This window comes from Microcaecilia unicolor, chromosome 7, assembly GCF_901765095.1.
Source record: "Microcaecilia unicolor chromosome 7, aMicUni1.1, whole genome shotgun sequence".
NCBI lineage: Eukaryota > Metazoa > Chordata > Amphibia > Gymnophiona > Siphonopidae > Microcaecilia > Microcaecilia unicolor.
Window position 1 is genome coordinate 142,061,064 of NC_044037.1, and position 14,797 is coordinate 142,075,860.

Sequence of the window (14,797 nt, forward strand, 5' to 3'; positions counted from 1 at the left end):
TGCGTCTTCGGGCAGCAAAAAAGGAGGGGTGGCAATTTTAATTCATAAAAATATGCAATGCACATCAAAGTTAATTTGTAAAGATAGAGAGGGCAGATATATACTTTTACAGCTAAACATAATGGGACAAGAAGTTTTCCTACTTAATGTTTATGGCCCAAATGTATATGACCACTCCTTTTTCCAGCACCTGGTTCGGCTAGGAATCCAATATGGACACACCCCATGGATAGTGGCAGGAGACTTTAACCAAGTCATGGATGGGCTCCAAGACCGCTCTGGACCGCAGGCAAGCTCAATGTTTGGGAGGGGTAAAGGATTGGGGTATTTGAGTACCGCTTTAGACCTTATAGACCCATGGAGGTTAACCCACCCTACATCTAAAGACTATACACATTTATCCAGAGCACATAGCTCATGGTCGAGAATAGACTATATATTGATATCCTCAGTCTTGTTTCCTCAAGTACCACGTGCAGAGATAGGAGTAATGGAAATCTCAGATCATGCAATGATTTGGATTGAACTGGAAGTGGGAGCAACTAGTTTACGCCATCAAGTTTGGAGGTTTCCCGGATATCTGGCAGAGGATGCAGACTTCCAGGATTACTTGAAACAAAGATGGTCTTATTTCCTTGATACGAATGGGGGCCATGCGGGGGAAGCTAGATTGTTCTGGGAGACCTCCAAAGCAGTGATTCGTGGGGATATAATCGCTTATATGTGTGCTCGTTCAAAGAGATTGGCAAAGGGAGTGAAACAATTAGAAGTAGCGTATCAAGCAGCGAAACGGGCACACATAGCACACCCCTCGAAAGAGTCCAAGGAAGTTATGCTGGCCTCTCTGGCAGCCCTTAACACAATGATCCATGAGAGAACAAAGAAACAATTTTTTTATAGATCTTTCTCTTTCCACAAACATGGTAATAAATCTGGGAAATTGTTGGCCCGCCTTAATAAGACCTGGGGAGGAAATAGGTTTATACCAACACTTCGAGATGCAGAGGGTAGACAAATAAATAACCCAGAGGAAGTAGTGAGATTATTGGAACAATATTATGCAAACCTATACAAAGTCCCGGAGGCACCACTCGGCCCATCCATAACAGATTACTTGGCAGACTCTGGAATGCCACGTCTGAACCCTGAAGTGCTAGAACAATTAAATATGCCTATAAGGGCCAAGGAGCTGCAAAGAGTAGTGAAATCATTAAAACGTGGGTCGGCCCCGGGTCCGGATGGATTTGGTGCTGAGTACTATCAATTGCTTTTCCCACAAGTGGGTGGCCCGCTTCTTGATTTTTTTGAGGAGTCCATTGAATGTGGGGGATTTAGGCGAGAGTCTAATGAAGCCTTGATAACCCTAATTCCAAAAGAGGGCAAACCACCAGAGAATCCAGGTTCATATAGACCTATATCTCTTATAAATGTTGATTTAAAGATCTTAGCGAAGAACCTCTCGGAACGTTTATCCCCTTTAATACCAAAATTAGTGGGAGAAGGTCAAGTGGGGTTTGTGCGGGGTAGACACCCTTGTCACAATGTCAGGAAGGCCTGTTTAGCCATTGCACAGAGTCTTACCAAGAATGAACCATTGCTGCTAGTTAGCTTAGATGCCGAAAAGGCTTTTGACAAGGTAAGATGGGATTACCTTTTTTCTGTCCTTGATTATATTGGCATCCGAGGGTGGATATTTAATGCTATTGTAACGCTATACACTAATCCAAAAGCGTCATTATTGATTAATGGTATGAAATCAAACCCCTTTACAATAGCATGTGGCACGAGACAGGGTTGCCCACTCTCACCACTCTTATTTTTGTTATACCTTGAACCATTGTTATGCACTATTCAAAGGGACCCAGATGTACAGGGGATTAAATTACACTCGCAGGAGCTCAAAACTTTAGCTTTTGCAGATGACATACTAGTAACTTTGACAAAACCCCAATCCTCTCTCCTGTACTTATTTGGAATCCTGGAGGAGTTTAGCTTCTACTCGGGCCTTGCCCTGAATAGGAGTAAGTCTATGGCTCTGCCAGTCCAGACACGGATACGTTCGACCTGGGAGGGGGTATTTCCATTAACATGGGCAGAGGATAAATTGAAGTATCTTGGCATATGGCTGACAGCCGATCTGAACACCCTATATAGCCAAAACATAGAACCCCTTAAACTGAAAACTAGACAGACTTTGCAGACATGGACGACTTTATCCCTATCTTTGATGGGGCGGATAGCCCTCTATAACATGATTCTGGTCCCAAAATGGGTTTATGTATTGCAAGTGCTGCCTTTGTTTCTTAAACATAAGGACTATCAGATGTTGACGAGGGTAATGACCAAATATTTATGGCAGGGGAAGAAGCCAAGGTTGCCAGTCTCTAAATTATATCTCTCTAGAGCTAAGGGGGGATTGGGACTCTTAAATCTAAAGTTATTCTCTGTGGCTAGTAATATGCGCCACCTTTCTGATTGGTTTCGTGGCACTAGTTACTTTTTGTGTACTAGTATAGAGACCATGGTGTTTTCCCCCCGACATTTCAGTGCATGGCTGCATGCTACGCCAGGGGCAGTAAATACACCCCGGTATTTCACATCAGTGGTGTCTCCATTAAGACAAACCTGGCGTTGGCTGGGCCGTAAATTTGTTTTTTCTACAACTTGCACTCCACTATTGCCGATAAGAGGCAACAACCACTTCCCCCCGGGGAGCTCGGCTAAACTTTTCTTAGAATGGGAAACACGGGGGATTAGCTACATACATCACTTATACTCAGAAGAGGGTATTTTAAAAACTACTGAAGAATTAGACAGAGAATTTGGTATACTTAGAAAAGATTTTTTTGCCTCCTTCCAACTAAGACATTATTTACGATCTATTCCACCCGCACATTTGAGTCCCCAAATATGGAGTCGACTGATGTCTCTTTTAGCTTTGGATGCTCAAGGGTCTGTCCCCTTAAAATATTACCATTCGGAACTACGTGAGCAATTAGTTGAGATTGATTACGAACAATTGGCAATGCAATGGAATAAAGACCTACCAGTGAATGTTAAATCTGATCACTTGAGGGCATGCTTTCTGGACTTATCCAAAATCTCTGAAAGCGTGGCGCTGCAAGAAACGGCCTATAAATTCCTGTCTCGAATGTTTTTTTCTCCACATAGAGCATGGAGGGTGCTTGTGGGTCAGGAAGATAGATGTAAGAAGTGTGGTCACTCTCCAGCTGGGCTAGGCCACATGTTCTGGGCTTGCCCCCGAATAGCCAGATTTTGGACGCAAGTGTGTTGTCATGTGTCGGAAATGTGGAGGGTTACATGGCGGAAAAAGCCTCAGCTACTATTCCATAAATTTCACTTGGTACAAAGACCACCTATAGGGTTGCGCCCGTTTCTTAAAAAAACGGTTTTACTGGGTAAGAAGGTTATCTTGCAATTATGGATAACACCAGACTCACCAACCCTGTCTCAATGGCGAGCGAGAATGATTTTTTTGTGCTCTTTGGAACGTAGAGCGGTGGGCGACCTGGCCTCACCCAGAGGAGAGTCTTTTTGCCGAACATGGGCCCCCTTTTGGGACTCATTAACAGAGGTGGCTAGAAGTAGGATTTTGAATTCTTAAAGGTTGAATGGAGGTGTTTGCCCTAACGTGGTAGCAGAGGGAAATGATGTAAGAGAAAAAGTAAAAATTAATGAGGTGCTTGCCTAGAATCCTCGAAGCCCTAGATATTAAGAATTTTAAAAGGAAATGACCCCTGGAAGATAACCGACATGGCCTGATTTAGAAGTACTGACAGGTTTTGTAAATCAGACATAAGTTTTGTGTGTGATAGCTCCATAAGAGGCTAAGCAGGATAGTAACTCTTTGCCTCCGTATCCATAATTGCTCTTTAGGGATGGGAGGGATGGGAGGGAGGGGAGGGGGGAAGATGGGGGGAAAAGGGAGATTCAAAGTCAAGAGGAAACTGGCGAAACTATTGGAGGCTATCAATTGTATGTTTTGTAGTTAATATTCTTAAAATGTATTTTGAGTATAGCCCTACAGACTGTACTATTTTGTCCTTTAATAAACACATTTAAACATAAAATCAGGAGGCTGTGTGAGGCCTGGAGGGACCTGCCAATTTCCTTGTTTGGCAAGGTGACCCCGGTGAAAATGGTACTGCTGCCCAAGCTGTTATACCCGCTCCAAGCTGTTCCTATCTGGGTGCTACGTAAAGATGAACGTTTATTCTGATCTATAATTTGCTCCTTTATTTGGCGCCAGAGGGGGGGGGGGGGCGAGGATTGAGATTCAGAAGTTAATTTTAGATATACGTTTGGGAGGCCTCGGCCTACCAGACCTCCGTCTGTATAATGTAGCTGCCTTGATGCATTTTATTTTTGAAGGAGTGACAGGGATTTGCCGTTATTCTCCAGAATGGATGGAAGCTTGGAGCTGTCCTTTATCCTTCATAAATCTCTTGCACATGTCCTCGGGCTCTGGTTCCCAGGTGGCCTCTAAGTTGGGCTTTCTTCGTCCTTTGCGTAGGGCTTGGTGCTGGTGGCAGGGGCACCAGGGTCACACTCCTGACGCCTCACTTTTCATGAGCCTCGTGGGTAACCTGGCGTTTCCAGTGGGCATGGGGAGTCCAGACTTTCGGAGGTGGAATAGAGAAGGCTGTGCTAGTATCGGCCATTTGCTTGAAAAAGGAAAAGACTACTTCCTAACTTTCACTCAAGTAAAAGAAAAATGGGGGTTCTTGAACCGTCATATGCTGCTGTACCTCCATGTCAGGCACTATTGGTCTTCTTTGAGGACAGAGCATGGCGTTACTTGGACATATGGTGATTTGGATGCCATCCTTCTTCGGTTATCTATCCCAATGAATAGGCTGTCCACCTGGTATAAGATCATAAAAATGACCATACCGTTGGGTGTGATGGAGAGACTGATGCAGCAATGGAATGGGGACCTGGGCACTAAGTACACACGCATCCATTTTAGTGCGCTCTTTTCACCTTATATGAATGGTTAAATCAGCAGATCTACAAGAGACGCAATATAAAATACTGCATAGATCGCACATGACCAGGACAAAAGGGGCTACATTGGGATTTTGGGATAGTGATTGTTGTTTTAGGTGCCGCAGTGGTAGGGGGCATGCTTTTCACACCTTCTTAGAGTGTCCCGCCCTCTTGGTCTGGAACAGGGCTTTTTGCTTACTTAATAAGGTTGTTCAGAAAGAGGTGGAATCGGATTATGCCACTTTACTTTTGGGAGACCAAGGGCTACTCTTAAATCAACAGCTAACTCAGCCTCAAAGGCGATTCCTATATATGTCCCTGTTGTTGATTCGGAAAACTATATTACAGTTCTGGATCTCTCCTGACCCAATACCATTTGATAGTTGGACAGCAAAAATGCGAGAAATAGGCAAACACGAAGGCCTGCTTTATTGTAAGTCCCTCAAACTACATAATAGACATTATGCCTTGCTGTGGAGGCGCTGTTTGGAGCTGCTTGACACTTGGGGGGGTGGGGGTAGGAGCTGTTGCGGAACGGGTGTGTGCATGGAGGATGATAGGGTGTGTTTGGTGTGGTTTCTTCTTTGGTATAGATGGAAGTGTGTTTGTGGATAGGTTTTTGTTAGAAAGGGGACTTAAGGGGGGAGACAAAAAACACAAAGTCACTATGGAGGAGCATTTTGTGTTTAATGCTGGTAGTCTTTGTACAATTATTTCTGGTTTGTATATCATGTATCAGTTTGCTGTTATACATGATTCTTTGTATTGACATCCAAAAATACAGTAAAGCGAAGTTTCTTACCTGAAGCAGGTATTCTCCGAGGACAGCAGGCTGGATATTCTCACGTGTGGGTGACGTCACGTCGGCCCCCGGAGGATTTTAGTAAAAAATCGCAGAAGTCTCTTCTGGAGCGTTCTACTGCGCGAGGCGCCGGTACTGCGCATGCGCAAACACGATTTCCCGCCCATCGCACGGTCACGCTCCTCAGTTGAATCCAATAGATGAAAAGAAATCAACTCCAAAGGGGAGGAGGGAGGGATTGTGAGAATATCCAGCCTGCTGTCCTCGGAGAATACCTGCTTCAGGTAAGAAACTTCGCTTTCTCCGAGGACAAGCAGGCTGATATTCTCACGTGTGGGGTATCCCTAGCCCTCAGGCTCACTCAAAACAACAAACATTGGTCAATTGGACCTTGCAACGGCGAGGGCATAACAAAGATTGACCTGAAACAAGAAACATCTAACTGAGAGTGCAGCCTGGAACAGAATAAAAATGGGCCTAGGAGGGTAGGAGTTGGATTCTAAACCCCAAACAGATTCTGCAGCACCGACTGCCCAAACCGAATGTCGACTGTCCTGCTGAAGGCAGTAGTGAGATGTGAATATGTGGACTGATGACCACGTCGCAGCCTTGCAGATCTCTTCAATAGTGGCTGACCTCAGATGAGCCACTGATGCAGCCATGGCTCTAACATTATGAGCCGTGACATGGCCCTCTAAAGCCAGCCCAGCTTGGGCATAAGTGAAGGAAATGCAATCTGCTAGCCAGTTGGAGATGGTGCATTTCCCGACAGCAACTCCCCTCTTGTTGGGATTAAAAGAAATAAACAACTGGGCGGACTGTCTGTGGGGGCTTGTCCGCTCCATGTAAAAGGCCAATGTTCTTTTGCAGTCCAAAGTGTGCAGCTTGCTTTCGCCAGGACTTGTATGAGGATGGGGAAAAAATGTTAGCAAGACAATTGACTGGTTCAGATGAAACTCCGACACCACCTTTGGCAAGAACTTAGGGTGCGTGCGGAGGACTACTCTGTTATGATGAAATTTAAGATAAGGAGCATGAACTACCACAGCCTGGAGCTCACTGACCCTACGAGCTGAAGTAACAGCCACCAAGAAAATGACCTTCCAGGTCAAATACTTCAGATGGCAGGAATTCAGTGGCTCGAAAGGGGGTTTCATCAGGTGGGTGAGAACGACATTGAGATCCCATGACACTGGTGGAGGTTTGACAGGGGGTTTTGACAAAAGCAAACCTCGCATGAAGTGAACAACTAAAGGCTGTCCAGAGATAGGCTGACCCTCTACACGTCGATGATAAGCACTAATTGCACTAAGGTGAACCCTTACTGAGTTGGTCTTAAGACCAGACTCTGATAAGTGCAGAAGGTATTCAAGCAAGGTCTGTGTAGGACAAGAAAAAGGATCTAGGGCTCTGCTGTCACACCAGACGGCAAACCTCTTCCATTTAAAGGAGTAACACCGTTTAGTGGAGTTTTTCCTGGAAGCAAGCAGGAGACACCCTCAGAAAGACCCAAGGAGGCAAATTCTAAGCTCTCAACATCAAGGCCGTGAGAGCCAGAGACTGGAGGCTGGGATGTAGAAGCGCCCCCTTGTTCTGAGTAATGAGGGTTGGAAAACACTCCAATCTCCACGGTTCTTCGGAGGACAACTCCAGAAGAAGAGGGAAACAGATCTGACGCGGCCAGAAAGGCGCAATCAGAATCATAGTTCCGCAGTCTTGCTTGAGTTTCAGCAAAGTCTTCCCCACCAGAGGTATGAGAGGATACACGTACAGAAGGCCTGTTCCCCAATGAAGGAGAAAGGCATCCGATGCTAGCCTGCCGTGGGCCTGTAGTCTGGAACAGAACTGAGGGACCTTGTGATTGAATTGAGTGGCAAAAAGATCCACCGAGGGGGTGCCCCACGCTCGGAAGATCTTTCTGGCGACAGCCATGCTCAGTGACCACTCGTGAGGTTGCATTATCCTGCTCAACCTGTTGGCCAGACTGTTGTTTACGCCGGCCAGATAAACGGCTTGGAGAAACATGCCGTGTTGGCGAGCCCAAAGCCACATCTGCACAGCTTCCTGACACAGAGGGCGAGATACGGTGCCCCCTTGCTTGTTTGTGTAGTACATCGCAACCTGATTGTCTGTTTGAATCAGATAATTTGGTTGGATAACCGATCTCTGAAAGCCTTTAGAGCGTTCCAGATCGCTCGCAACTCCAGGAGGTTGATCTGAAGACACTTTTCCTGAAGGGACCAAGCTCCTTGAGTGTGAAGCCCATCTACGTGCGCTCCCCACCCGAGGGGGATGCATCCGTCATCAGCACTTTTTGGGGCTGAGGAATTTGGAATGGGCGCCCCAAAACCAGATTGGATCAAATTGTCCACCACTGAAGTGAATTCCGAAAGTCGATGGACAGCTGGATCACATCCTCTAGATTCCCTGCAGCTTGAAACCACTGGGAAGCTAGGGTCCATTGAGCCGATCTCATGTGAAGACGTGCCATGGGAATTACATGAACTGTGGAAGCCATGTGGCCCAGAAGTCTCAACATCTGCTGAGCTGTGATCTGCTGAGACGCTTGAACCTTGGAGACTAGAGACAGAAGGTTGTCCGCTCTTGGCTCGGGAAGATAGGCACAAGCTGTCTTCGTGCACAACAGATCCCCAATGAATTGTAATTTTTGAACTGGGTTGAGATGGGACTTTGGGTAATTGATGACAAACCCTTGTAGCTCCAGCACTTGAATAGTCATCCGCATGGACTGTAAAGCCCCGTCGTGGGAGGGGCTCTTCACCAGCCAATTGTCCAGATAAGGGAACACATGCACTCCTAGTCTGCGTAGAGACGCTGCAACAACTGCCAGGCACTTGGTAAAGACCCTGGGTGCAGACGCCAAGCCAAAAGGCAGCACACATTACTGAAAGTGCTGCATTCCCAGCCGAAACTGCAGATACTTCTTGTGAGCTGAAAGTATCGAGATGTGAGTGTAAGCATCTTTTAAGTCCAGAGAGCATAGCCAATCATTTTCCTGAATAATGGGAAGAAGGGTGCCCAGGGAAAGCATCCTGAATTTTTCTCGAACCAGATATTTGTTCAGGCCCCTTAGGTCTAGGATGGGACTCATCCCCCCCTGTCTTCTTTTCCACAAGGAAGTACCTGGAATAGAATCCCAGCCCTTCTTGCCCTGGTGGAACGGGCTCGACCGCATTAGCACTGAGAAGGGCGGAGAGTTCCTCTGCAAGTACCTGCTTGTGTTGGGAGTTGAAGGACTGAGCTCCCGGTGGGCAATTTGGAGGTTTTGTTTCCAGATTTAGGGTGTATCCTAACCAGACCGGTCGGAGGTTATCAGAGGCCACCTTTGGTGAAAAAATTTTAACCTCCAGGCAGATCGTCGGGCACGGACACATTTATGGTGGCTATGCTCAACTGGAGCTAGTCAAAAACCCGTCCCTGGTTTTTGCTGGGGAGCTGCAGGGGCCTGTTTGGGCGCACGCTGTTGACGAGAACGAGCGTGCTGTGGCAGAGCCTGAACCGGTTGTCGAGAAGTAGGAGTGTACTTACGGCCCCTAGAGGCATAAGGCGCACTTCTCTTCCCTTTGAAAAACTTCCTGGATGAAGAAGCAGATGCAGAAGGTGCCCGGCGGGAGAGAGAGTCCATAGCGTTATCACGCTGATAGAGATGATCAATCAACTCTTCGACCTTCTCACCGAAAAGATGATCCCCCCGGAAAGGGATATCCAGTGGCGTACTAAGGGGGGGGGGGCGGTGGGGGCGGTCCGCCCCGGGTGCACGCCGCTGGGGGGGTGCCGCGCGTCTGTCGGCAACTCTCGTTCTCTGCTCCCTCTGGCCCCGGAACGGGTTATTTCCTGTAATGGGGCAGAGGGAGCAAGGAACGAGCGTTGCTGACAGACGTGCGCCGCCACCCCCCCCCCCCCAGCAGGTAAAGATTCACCGGGGGGGGGTCGTTTCGCTGGGGGGAGCTGCCCCTTTCTTGTCCCCTGTCCCGCCCCTTCCACGCCCTCACCTCCCCCTCCCCTCCCTGCTATCCCAATCCCTGGTGGTCTAGAGGTACCTCTTCGGGGCAGGAAAGAGCCCCCTCTTTCCTGCCCGGAGCTGCTAGCTACCCTGCATCCTGTCCTGTGGTGAGTCCGGCTCTCGGTGTTACAAAATGGCCGCCGAGAGTTGAAGTCTCACGAGGCTGCTTTAACTATCGGTGGCCATTTTGAAACGCCGAGAGCCGGACTCACCACAGGACAGGAGGATGCAGGGCAGCTAGCAGCTCCGGGCAGGAAAGAGGGGGCTCTTTCCTGCCCCGAAGAGGTACCTCTAGACCACCAGGGATTGGGCTAGCAGAGTAAGGGGAGGGGGAATAGTCGCGTTTCGCCGGGGGGGGGGTCGCGTTGCACCCGGGGGGGCGCTGCACCCGGGGGGGGGGCGCATCGGCGATCCGCCTCGGGTGTCAGCCCCCCTAGGAACGCCACTGGGGATATCTGCAATTTTCTGCTGAGTTCGTTCCTCCAGGTTAGAGGCACACAGCCATCAGAGTCTGCGCATCACTATACCCATAGCAGAAAATCTGGATGTCACATCGCAAGTATCGTAAATGCCCCTGGACAGGAACTTGCGACACGCCTTCTGTTGCCTGACCACTTGGCGAAAAGGCTCGGCCTGCTCCGGTGGGAGTGCATCAACCAAGCTCTCAAGCTGCCGCACTGTGTTCCGCAAATGAATGCTCGTGAAGAGCTGGTACAACTGAATTTTGGAAGCGAGCATGCCAGCCTGATAAGCCTTCCTCCCGAAAGAATCCAAGGTTCTATGTTCTCGCCCCAGGGGCGCCGAGGCAAAGTTCCTAGAATTCTTAGCTCTTCTGAGAGCAGAATCCACCACCGCAGAGTCATGAGGCAACTGAGGCCGGACAAAACTGGGTTCCCCATGGATCCGATACTGGGATTCAGCCTTTTTGGGAATAGTTGGACAAGAAAGAGGCTTCTCCCAGTTCCTCATCAACACTTCCCTGAGTGTATCATGAAAAGGAGCTGTGGTGGAAGACTTAGGTGGAGATGGATAATCCAGGACCTCGAGCATCTTGGCCCTGGGCTCATCCACAGTCTCCACAGGGAAGGGAATGGCCTCAGACATTTCCCGCACAAAAGATGAAAAAGACAAGCTCTCCGGAGGGGAGAGCTGTCTCTGAGGTGAGGGGGTCGAATTAAATGGAAGACCTAGAGAATCCTCGGCAGAGAAAACTCCATGACCCCCATCTTCATCAGATGAGCCATCATCGGATGGGGCTAGCAACTCAGAAAGAGCAGCCCGGATCCGAGCCCGTTTCAATATGGAGGTGCGGTGACCTCGATGACGGTGTTGAGAAGTCGACTCCCCAGGAGACTCCGGTGAAGCTTCCTCCATGAAGGCAATGGAGAGTCGACCCGGGAGGCTACCGACCCCGATACCGGAAGCGGTACCAGAGAAAGGGACCTCACCACTGGCAAAAGGCTATGTGCCACAGGAGCCTCTGGCACCGTCGGTACCGGTACCTCCGGTGCCGGACGCAAATGGTGCAGCACCGCTTCCATAAAATCAGGAAAAATAGCCTTGATACGCTCATCTACAGAAGCCGTCAGGGAAGGCTGCGGTGTCGGTGCGGGCTTCAGAGGCAGAATCTGCAGAGGCTGGGGAGCCGGTACCAGGCTGCCAGACGACCTGTGCGTCGATGCCTCCATAACAGAGGGACAGCGATCCTCTCGGCATCCACGCTTTTCGGGTGCCAAATGCCTCGACGACCCGGAGCTCGCGGTACCGTGTTGAGAAGGAGAACGATGATGGTGCTTCTTGGCCTTCGCCCGACGCCCGTCATCGAGACTCCTCGGTACCAGTGAGGAAGATGTGGAATCCACACGCTTCCTCGGGGCTGGGTCCGAGAGAGGTCGGTCCTGGGGGGCCTGCAAAGCAGGAGGCGCTGAGACAGGTGGAGACCCGCTCAATGCATCACTGCTCCCAGCGTGCATCGGTCTTTTGGCAGCCTGTACCCAGTCTCCCGATGCCAACGCTACCCTCGACGTCGATGGTACCAAAGTCGACGCTGATGCCAAGGTATTAGACCCAAAAAGCTTTTCTCTTGGGCCTCTCGAGAAAGCTGAGTGCGCTTTTTCATTTTTAGGCACAACTTACAGCTTTCCTGAAGATGGTCGGGCCCAAGGCACTGAAGGCACCAGAGATGGTCCGGTTGCAGCGGGCGCATGGCTTGAAGCTGCTGGGTGTCTTCGATAACATTGCAGGGAAAATCGCCTCCGCAAAATCAAAGGACGCAATTGTGTCAGAAAAACAGACACAAAAAAAGGGAAAAATACCCGATCAAGCGACCTAAGAACGGTCGCACGAAAAAAAGAAAGGAAAATTAGAAAACGAAAAAACTAAGAAATAAAGGAAATAAAGTTTGTTTGTTTTTTTAAACACGGACACCCAAAAAGGGTAAAAACGAACTTCGTTTGAAGAAAAGAACTTCCACTCCGAAGGCCTAGAAAATGCAAAACGCTGATAACAGAACTCCGTGTCTCCTCAGACGTGGAAAAGAAAGAACTGAGGAGCGTGACCGCACGACGGTTGGGAAATCGTGTTTGCGCATATGCAATACCGGCGCCTCGCGTGGTAGAATGCTCCAGAAGAGACTTCTGCGATTTTTTACTAAAATCCTCCGGGGGCCAACGTGACGTCACCCATACGTGAGAATATCAGCCTGCTAGTCCTCTGAGAAAAAAAATAATACTATAAGATACATAGTAAAGCACAGCATTTACATGCTCACAATTACACCTGCCTAAATGATAGTGCCTGAATTTTTGTGTAAAAATATGGGCTTATGGAATCTGGGTGCCTAGATGTTGTTATAGAATTCATGCTCAGCACCCTGTATTTCAGTACCCAAATTTTAGCAACCATTATGGAACTGCCCCCTAAATGTATATAAGTTCCTTTGAATATTTGCCTGAATGTTTTGAATGCTATTAAAAATACCATCAATAAAATATGTGAAATCTTTTCACATTTTTTTTCATAATGAGGCACAGAAAACTCCTGGTATCAGTATATCCTTTTACAGATTTGGAAGTTACAGTGCAGTCCTCTTGCCTAAAAATTTTATTTTTTCATGGTTTGGCTACAGACCATAAAATTCTAAATTCTGCCAATACAGCTAGGAATTGTCAATATTTATTTTGGAATACTATCAGGTTGTTTTTATTGGAATCAGCAGGTTAGAAGAGATTATTGCAGTAGAAAAGTTTAGCCTTGGATGTTATGTACACAAGTCTTCCAAAAAATAAACGGTTGACCGAAAAGCTTCTAAATTTCAAAGTCCTGTACTGGATATATTGCAACTGAAAATAAACTGCCTATACAGCAGACATCAGAAGATTTTGTGGCTGCATAAAATGGCATTTATGCTTCTGTCATTTTATAGAGCCCCTCTAGGATTTCTTCTTTTTCTCTTCTTGACATCCTTCAGATTTGCTATGGGTGGAAACCTGCTAGTGATTCCCCAGGATGGTAGTCACTGGCTCAGCATGCAAGCTGTAGTAGAGGAGCTCCATCAAAGAGGGCACAAAATAGTGATGGTCATACCAGAAGTCACCATCCATATAAGACCTTCACAACATTATACAGTAAGAACATATCCAGTGCCTTATTCAAAAGAGTATTTGGAATTAAGGGTCAAAGAACTACGTTTTAACATTTTTGCTGAAGAACCTTTCCTGCAGAAAGTTTTCACAATGTATAAGCGAATATCAAATTTCTCCAGATTCATGTTTTCTGCTTGTAAACACTTTTTGCTTGAGAATGAGATGATCCAGACTCTGAACGAGAGTAAATTTGATGCCATCTTTATTGATCCTACCTTTCCATGTGAAGAGATTGTTGCTGAATATCTGTCCCTCCCATCTGTTTATTTCTTACGTGGTATCCCATGTGCAATTGAGTATGAGGTTTCTCAGTGTCCAAGCCCCCCTTCTTATGTGCCAAGAATATTTACATCTTACACAGACCACATGACATTTCCTCAGAGAGTGAAGAACCTGTTGGTGAACCACTTGAACCCTTTGCTCTGCAGTATTCTTTATTCACAGTATGGAAATTTAGCTTCAGAGTTTCTTCAAAGAGATGTGACAGTATTTGACAGTCCATCCAGTCTGCCCAACAAGATAAACTCATATGTGTATACCTTACCTTGATTTGTACCTGCCTTTTTCAGGGCACAGACCGTACAAGCCTGCCCAGCAGTATTTCCTGCCTCCCAACCACCAGTCCCGCCTCCCATCTCTGGCTCTGCCACAGACTGTATAAGTCTGCCCTCCACTATCCTCGCCTCCCAACTACCAACCTCTCTTCCCCCACCTGCTCCGCCACCCAATTTTGGCTAAGCTTCTGAGGATCCATTCCTACTGTATTTAACAATTTTGTTTTAATTAGAGATAATGAAACATGCTTCTGCTACTTTGTAAACTTTTTTAATGGACCTTTAAGCCATGAGGCATACAGCCAAATGCAGAGGATGTAGGCACTTAGGTAACATTTCTTTCATTTGAAATCTCTTCATTCTTTATAATTTTCTGTTGCTTTTTATCATAACACATTATGATGCTCACTTGAGCTACTGTATTAAAATTGTTCTAAGAAATGCTTCCCATTTGATGCATAGGACCCCACAGGCAGGCAGACCTCCAGAGTGTCAATGGATGGTTGAGATGATGGTACTGGGGGTTTTAGGTTTGCTAGCAACTGGGCAACATTTTGGGGAAAGGAGAGCCTTTTCTAAAATGATGGTTGCCATCTTAATAGGGGTGGAACCAGACTGCTGGCACTAAAGGCAGCCTTTAGGTGATGGAAGAAACACTGCTTCAATAGTTTTCAGGCTTGCAGGCAGAACATAAGAAATTAAGAATAAATACATGGTTTAGAATTATGGATCTTTAAAGGTTATCAATAGAAATCAAACAAAA

General features: G+C 47.3%; 1 protein-coding gene across 1 annotated transcript; it reads left to right on the forward strand.

The window, feature by feature from the left end:
* Positions 1 to 13,193: 13,193 nt before the first annotated feature.
* Positions 13,194 to 14,541, forward strand: LOC115475081 (UDP-glucuronosyltransferase 1-1-like). Its single transcript, XM_030210822.1, has 2 exons — positions 13,194 to 13,966; positions 14,497 to 14,541. Exons 1-2 carry the CDS (start codon positions 13,232 to 13,234, stop codon positions 14,539 to 14,541), a joined length of 780 nt encoding a protein of 259 aa, XP_030066682.1. The 5' UTR covers positions 13,194 to 13,231.
* Positions 14,542 to 14,797: the final 256 nt, after the last annotated feature.

Excerpts from the sequence above, each read along its gene's own strand:
- LOC115475081 (XM_030210822.1), top strand. The coding sequence starts at position 13,232 with ATGGCATTTATGCTTCTGTCATTTTATAGAGCCCCTCTAGGATTTCTT. Across the intron at positions 13,967-14,496 it reads TTCTTCAAAGAGATGTGACA|GACCCCACAGGCAGGCAGAC; the intron begins GTATTTGACAGT and ends TTTGATGCATAG.